This window comes from Centruroides sculpturatus, unplaced genomic scaffold, assembly GCF_000671375.1.
Source record: "Centruroides sculpturatus isolate CEXI.00-Female unplaced genomic scaffold, Cexi_2.0 scaffold3323, whole genome shotgun sequence".
Lineage (NCBI taxonomy): Eukaryota > Metazoa > Arthropoda > Arachnida > Scorpiones > Buthidae > Centruroides > Centruroides sculpturatus.
The window spans coordinates 3,435-11,242 of NW_019389016.1; the positions used below are offsets into that span (position 1 = coordinate 3,435).

At 30.1% G+C, this 7,808-nt stretch overlaps 1 protein-coding gene across 1 annotated transcript; it reads right to left on the reverse strand.

Moving 5' to 3' along the window:
* Positions 1-1,891: 1,891 nt before the first annotated feature.
* On the reverse strand, positions 1,892-5,246 carry LOC111617139 (scavenger receptor class B member 1-like; the record flags this gene model as incomplete). Its single annotated transcript, XM_023358466.1, has 6 exons — positions 1,892-2,008; positions 2,447-2,593; positions 3,549-3,600; positions 3,677-3,750; positions 4,171-4,289; positions 5,071-5,246. Coding segments are annotated over 6 exons (685 nt in total), but the record flags the coding sequence as incomplete, so codon positions are not given.
* Between the last annotated feature and the right edge of the window lie 2,562 nt (positions 5,247-7,808).

The following is a 7,808-nucleotide window of genomic DNA, read 5'->3' on the forward strand; positions in this document are numbered from 1 at the left end:
TATATAAAAACTTCCAGCCTGGATTAGAAGTCACATTATTTTATTTCAAAAACCTTTTCTTGGAAGGAGTTAGTTGACCGGCACGACTCTATTGCTAACAGGAAACGTATAATGTACAGGGGGCAAGACACTACTAATTTAAGGTTGAAAACATATTTTAAATTAAATAAATTAAAAATTACAATCCGGAATTGAGACGAAGTCATACTAAAATAATTACTCGTCTGATATAATATTTATCGTATAACAAGAAAAGACAATAGAAGACAAGATCTATAATGATAATAGAATATCGAAAATGTAGAGAACGTTCAATATTTTTGCTCATTGAACACGAAATTGATCAATGACCTGACATAATTGCAAGGAATCAAAGCCTTAAACTTTTAAATTTCCAAAAAAAAAATTGGCATGCCAGTGGCCAGTGGCGCCTCGACACGTGGAGTTTTCCGGGTTTCTTCACGTTAGTAACACCTAAATAGGTGCCAAGTTTCCCACAAAAGATTTCCTGGGAGTCGTTCCCCTCGGCAGATCGCCTATGTATCGCTTTATCTAAACCAGTGTTTCTCAACCTCTAACGAATCGTCGCCCCTTCAACGTAGTATCGTCCCCTTCAATAAAACCGTTACGTAGTATCGCCCCCTTTACTATAAATTCCGATGACGAGAGCCAAGGCTAAAGCCAAATTCGTACTGCATTGAATAGACTATTAGGATAATGTTATTTGTTTAATTATTGTACGATATAACGAATAAAATATCTAATTATTCTTAATATAATGTTTTACTATATCGCCCCCAAAATATAAATTGTTACTAATCGCCCCCTCAACATGAGAAAACGCCCACATGGGGGCGATATCGCCCCCGTTGAGAAACACTGGTCTAAACGAATAAAACCAGACAAAATTAAACCTAAACAAAATTAGTATCTTTTAGAACAAAAATCTAACTTTATGGCACACAAAAATATAGAATTATAATATAGAATTGATATAAGAATATGAAATTATTTAGTCGTTTGACTAAATAATCAAATCTATATTCTAAACAGCTTTCGTACTACTTGTCTCAGGAAAGTATTGGGATATACACGGACAGATTACAAAACTAATGGAGAAATAGGCCTATTGAAGGAAGCCAATTGTTTGGCCATCTTTTCAGATACTTCCGAATAAACATTTTAGACTTTTAATTCTCTATACAGCATAACCGATGGCCAAGAATAGGAAAAGAGATCCATTTCTGGCAGTAAATTGTTAATTAATTAATTAATTAAAGTGATTAAATAAAGTACAAAAGGCATATTCTTCAGCTTATCCAGAGCAGAAATTAGTTTGTTTATAAATGCTGTTTGCGTATACTGTTTCCTTATTTGCAAAAACTTTTTATAAATAAACGGTGATGATGATCTAAATATAATGTACTGTAATAAAGTAAATTCAGTGAATAAATTCACAAAATTGTATCAAATGTGATCAAGTAGTGTTCAAGTTACGTGTAAGAACATATTTTATGATTTTCAATAGATAAATCGATAGAATTTCTATAAAATCAATATAATTGTACGTTAAATATTATAAAACATGTTTGCATTACTGTAAGAACTTCTTGTTATTTCGGATGAAAGTTTTTTTTTTTTTTTGTATTTCCATAAAATTTGCTCAACAAATTATTTAAAATCTACCAATTGTTCTTATGTTTATGTAATTTACCTAATGTTTTTATTAATAAGAAATTTTCCATTTTCTTCTTAGAATATTAAGCAAATAACAGTAATTTTTAAAATATATTCTGCATATTTCTTATATTTGAGAGGGTGCTGTAAGTCTTCTGTAAGTGTCGGCGTGTTTTTGCATAGAGAAGGTATGGAAATTTTTGTTTTGTATTTTTCAAGTGCACTTGTTCTGGCTTATTTGAATCATGAACTGTTTCTTTTGTGTATCAATGGGCGTGTCGTCTAGTAAAGCAGCTTTCTTACTGTTGAATAAGTAAACCAATGACATAGTCTGTATCAAATGAAACGGGCTTGCTTGTCCAACTATATAAAGCCACTTTACTAGGCAATGCGCCATTGTTAAGACTTTAATTGAATTACTTTTGAGTGGAGTAGAATTATATCTTGAACCTCTTTCATTCTTCTAGTACTAAAGGTAAGAAAGCCTAGTGCTAGGATTTAATAGAATACAGCATTGATTATCGGATTATTGATCTCACGAGTACATAATAATAAATTATATTAAGTTATTTGCAACTACTCCAACGCTTAAATCCTAAATAAACAATTTACTAAAAGCTGTGATCAATTTTAAATCAGCTTTAGTACAAGTACAAAGACAAATAATTTTAAGGCTACCAGCTTTATTTTAATAAAAACTTTTAAAATAATAATAATAAATCAATCTACCAAATAAATTTTCCATGTAAGAAATTAAAAAATAACTTACTTTTCTCAAAGGCAAGAAGAGTGCTTTACCAAGTCTTATGATTCCTACACAAGTAACGACAATACCTACGACTCTTGCTAGATAAACAGGTCCAACCAATCCTACAAAGACTTTCCATTCGTGTCCAGATCCCATTATTCCAGCAGTCTACGATAATAAAATACTTTTTATTATTTTTTTTAAATAATTAAATTTTAATTTAATAATTTTTACATTTTTGGATTTAGGACGCCTTGAAACGTCGAGAAATAAAAAAAAATTGGGGTTCTTTCTGTATATATTGATGTTTGTGTTTGTATGTGTGAGGACACGATTTTGTTCACCCATTTTGAAACTTAATAACTCCTGATCTTTAGTCTCGAGTTTTTCGTGTTGTACTCGAATTGACGTCATCGAACTCACTCGTTTGGTGAGATGGAAAAACACGTGAGATAACTGAAGACTACCAATTTGACGTCAGAGTGTGAGATGGTACCACGTGACACCTTCAACACGTTGGAAGTTGTAATACAAAAAACTCGAGACTAAGGGCCCTGTTCTTTTTGTTGAAAATTTCTGACATTTGGCAGGTAGGTTTGTGTATTAGGGGGATTGTTGTTATAAAATTTTGGTTGTTAAAGGCCGAGGCAGTGAGGTTGTATCTCGTGTAAGGTTGGATTTAATGACGATTTTACTCGTTATTAGGATTAGGATTTACAATTTTTTTAATAAAACGCATTCTAACCCTCAAAATTAAGCTTTTTGCCATTTTATAATGATTTAAAATTTAAATAGTTTCTAAAATAAAATATCGTAACAGATGGTACCACACGCAATTTTAAGTGTTGCCGGAAAAGTTAAGCAACTTGTTGCTAGATATTTTTTTCCCTTAGAAACATTAGAATAATGTGTGAAGAATCTGCCCTGTGAGGACTCGATACAGGTAGAGTTTGTGTCATATTTTCGTTTATATTTGTGAAAATTCTAATCAAAATTAATAATTTCTAGTTTTCAAAAAAGGAAACTGGACTTTTTACCTAGTAAAAACTATATATATAGTTTTTACTAGGTAAAAAGTCCAGTTTAATATATATATTAGAATAGATTGTAAAAATATACTCACCAGATTAATCCAGGCAACAGGTAGCATCATGTCTCTCAAATTCGCTACCAACCTATAAATGAAGTAAATGGTATAAAATCTATAAAATAAATATAACCAGAGCAATAAAAATTAACACATAAAATTACCGTAGATTACGAGAAGTTTTGACATTCAAATTGATCTGAATACAGACTCTGACTTGGAGGGGCACGGCTAACATCTGAAAGTTATAATAATCATCATTGAAGTATTCATAAATTAGTGTTTAGTTAATGCCAGCTACGGGAGACTACTTTGTAAATAAGTAACACAATACACGTATTTAATGATAAAAAGTTGATGAATGCCTAAGATCTAGAAGTCAGAAATAGTTTTCAAGAAGAGAAAGTGAAACAAAGCTATACTGTAATTAATTTAGAAACTGGTGTAGGAAGTCTGCTATGTCTTCTAAGCATTGACATAGTCCACAGAGTTGAATGCGATGAAACGATTACATATTGCAACATAAAAGTATTATGGGGATTATAAAATATTATTAATTTATTTTTTCTATTAGCTTATATTTATACAAATTAAACATATGGATAAAAATCTTTTCGTATTGAATGTAAACTATACAGTAATTTATAATTTTACTCACCGTATTAATATGAAAATAAGACTGATGTTTATCAGCATCTGGTTTTAATCCTTTAATCATTTCGTGAAAAATTGGATCAGCGCCATAAAAGTGGGGTTTAGAATAAGTTATAGGTAATCCTTAAAAATAAATATTAATATTAATAGACAGTTATAGACAGAAAGTTAAGGTATATAAATTTAACTTTGAATATATAACATATTTTATATATATTTAACTGATGCTTTAATGATAAGAGCTTATTTTTAATCTATAATTTGGAAATTACAAGCCATTTATATATTTTATATTGATTTATTTATTTCAAAAAGAAACTTTCATTAAAAATGTCAAGGAAAAGAATGTAATGAGAACGAATTCAGCAAAAGTTTATAACTATTAAAAGAAATTAAAGCATTATGAATGACAGGGATATCATTCTTAATGTTAATTTCGTTGAAGGATTTAAGCAATAATTATATTAATTTACTTTTATTTTTAATCTCAATACAAAATATTAAAGTTTAAATAATCAAAATTGTTATAAATTTTTTATTCAGAACATAAATTTAATTAGAGAATAATTTGTTATAATTTAAAGCAAGTTTTTTTTTCATTTTTGACACTTTCTTCCCTATGGACACAAATAGGGCCTTTTTCAGCCTTATCCATGGTGAGGATCTGGCTCCCATCATAGATATGGCCGGGCCTTATACTGCTGAGTCCACAATGTGACGACTGGGTGGTGAGGGATTGGCTCCGACATATCCGGGACAGACCGTCCATGAAAAATTCTTGGAATTGCTTTCCCGGATTAGATTCAAGATCCCCGAGAGCGGTAGGCTGACGCATTTGTCACCTTGGTCATCTTATTGTCAATTCAAAGTAATTATAAGCATTAAAATGAAATATAATACATACCAAACATGCATTTCCCTAAGGGGAGAGTTCCGTTATATCGGCAATATTCGTTATCCGGGCAGAAGCACTTGTTTGCTCTGATGTAGTGAGGGCTGATAAACATAGAATCCATATAGAATTTTTTGGTTGGAATGCCGTATATATCATCATTTCCCATATAATCCAATCTCATAGATCTGAAAACGAATAAAAAAAACACTTTTTTTTTATTTCCTCCAATTGTTACAACTTAAAGAATTTTCGGAGCCGTAAAATGGCGATAAAAATCCAACATTTTGTTTTACTTTTGAATTAATTACTACAAAAACAACAATTTTTATTGTAAAAATTTAATTATTTTACATTTTTCGATGTTTAATGTAAAATATTACCATCTTACGTCATAATATGTATCCCAAATTATTTTTTCTAAATAGTTTAGTAATTTGTTCCTACAGATTTGCCATTTTATTCTGAGAAGGAAAGCAAATTATGCAATTATCTTTCATTTTAGTGCAGACTTATTAAATAAATAAATAAATTTATAAAATTTTATATTAAAATAAAGGAAAATGCTAATTTAATAAGAGAAAGAAAGCGTAGAAAGAGCATGGACATGGACACGTGGATGCCTAGAATCATCTCCATTCTGCAAATGCTTAAAAGTATATGCTTGTAGCAAAAACACGACGGAAGATTTTAAAAACTTTAGAAAAATCTTATACCTGCAAAACGGTCCTAAAAAAAAGTATTGGATTTTCCTCCTGATGGGATATCGGAATGTTACACCCTCTAAAACAATAAACATATGTGATTATTTAAATAAATTTTGTTAAAGATTAAATTTTAAATAAATTATATCTGTTATTAATACGTTAAGTTAAACTTCAAATGATTGAAATTTGAATAAAATTCAATATTTATTAGTAATTTTTTGTTGACACAATGGTTCAAGTGGTGAAAGCATCATCAACTTGGAACTCTACAGTAATGGCCCGTATTCTCAACCAAGGATCAAAAGTATATTAGATGCTAACTAATTACCATTTACTTTACTTTTAGTACATGAATGCTTATTATTTAATTTATAACACTAACTCTGCACATCAGTGGCTGAGTGAATAAAATCACCGAAAACTGATCGTTGGTTATGGGTTTGTGCCTGATCGCAGGAAGTTTTCCGGTTCTTCTTCATGTGTCTAACACCTAAATAGGGGCGAGTTTTCCATAGAAATTTTCCTATCAGGCACCTCCCCTTGGCAAAATCAAAATCACTCCCGTGTTGTATTTCCTAAGACATCAATCTAATCAAATCCTAACCTATAACTCTTGAGCTTTGGCTGTGAATATGAATATGAGATCCAGATTCAATTCCGAATAGGAACCTCAATAATTTCCACTTGTTTTTGATCCGGACATGATTGGCCTCTCCTTATAAGCTGGCCTTACCGAATTCACGGTAGGCATTGAAGAAAAAGGCCTTTTGGTACCACAAGACGGGTTTAAAAAATTCATACTTTTTAATAAAAAAAAAAAATTATTTAAATCTTTACGATGTTAAATTTCAATAATAAAAATTACACAAATTAATTTGAAATATAAGCATTAAATATTATCATATTAAATATTTATTGAAAAAATACATACCAGACCCATTAATCCTATCGCAATATTCATTACCCCAAGTATTCAATGTGCTGAAATAACAATAATTTCAAATTATTCATTGTTTCTTATCATCATAACGTATTAATTGTAAATGTTGTGATAAATCTATTATAAAGCGTGGTCCAAAAGTCAGTTAACTGATATATATTTTATTTTAAGTTAATTAAAACTTATTTATTTATTTGAAATAGCTACATGCTGTTACTTTCGAGCCACCATGTTACTTTCACCGATAAAAATTAAATGATAATTAAGGTTAGGACGTACAGGTACTAAAAATTATATAAAAGTTAAAAATTATAACATTTATATGGCATAATACAAAAATAAATGTCATCATAAAGCTCAAATAGTCTCAAATCGGATATCGTCAATGGTGGTTGTGAAAGGACAGATTGTAAAGACAAAAACAATTTTTTTGTATTCTTCAGTTGTTATGTAAATTACCGTCGGCCATTTTTTATTTTAAAAATGTATATTTTAAAATATTTTAAAATTAAACAGAAGTTCGTTTATCCGGCAAGCAATAATCTCAGATGTTCGGTAATCCGGTACATTCAGGTAATTCGGTAAACTACATTTTATTATGCTGTACACTACATTGTATTATGCTAAACGCACAAAACTCATTGCAAAACAAAACGAGTTCATACTCGTTTTGTTTTGCAATGAGTTTTGTGCGCACATGTGTTTTGTTTTAGTAATGTGCATGACTGACGTATTTTCTTTTCGACAGGTAAGTGCGCACATAAAAACATTTCTTGTCCTTTATTTATTTTTTCCTTTTTTATATCCTGTGGGCACTAAAAGGGCTTTTTTCAGACTCAAAGTGAGTTCGGCTAGGCCATAAATGCTAAAATCATTAATGTACAATGATTTTAGCATTTCTATTCTTCCATCTTCACTCCTTTTCTTCTTAGGACAGAACATTAAGATAATTGATAACAATTTTGTGCGAAAACATTTGATATAAATAATGTAGTAATATCAAATTGAATTTCTCTACTAAAGAAACAAGATCTATTTTCTTTCCTGATGGCATCCGAACTCAATTAACCGTATGGGGACCATTGAAGTATTACGTCAGCAAT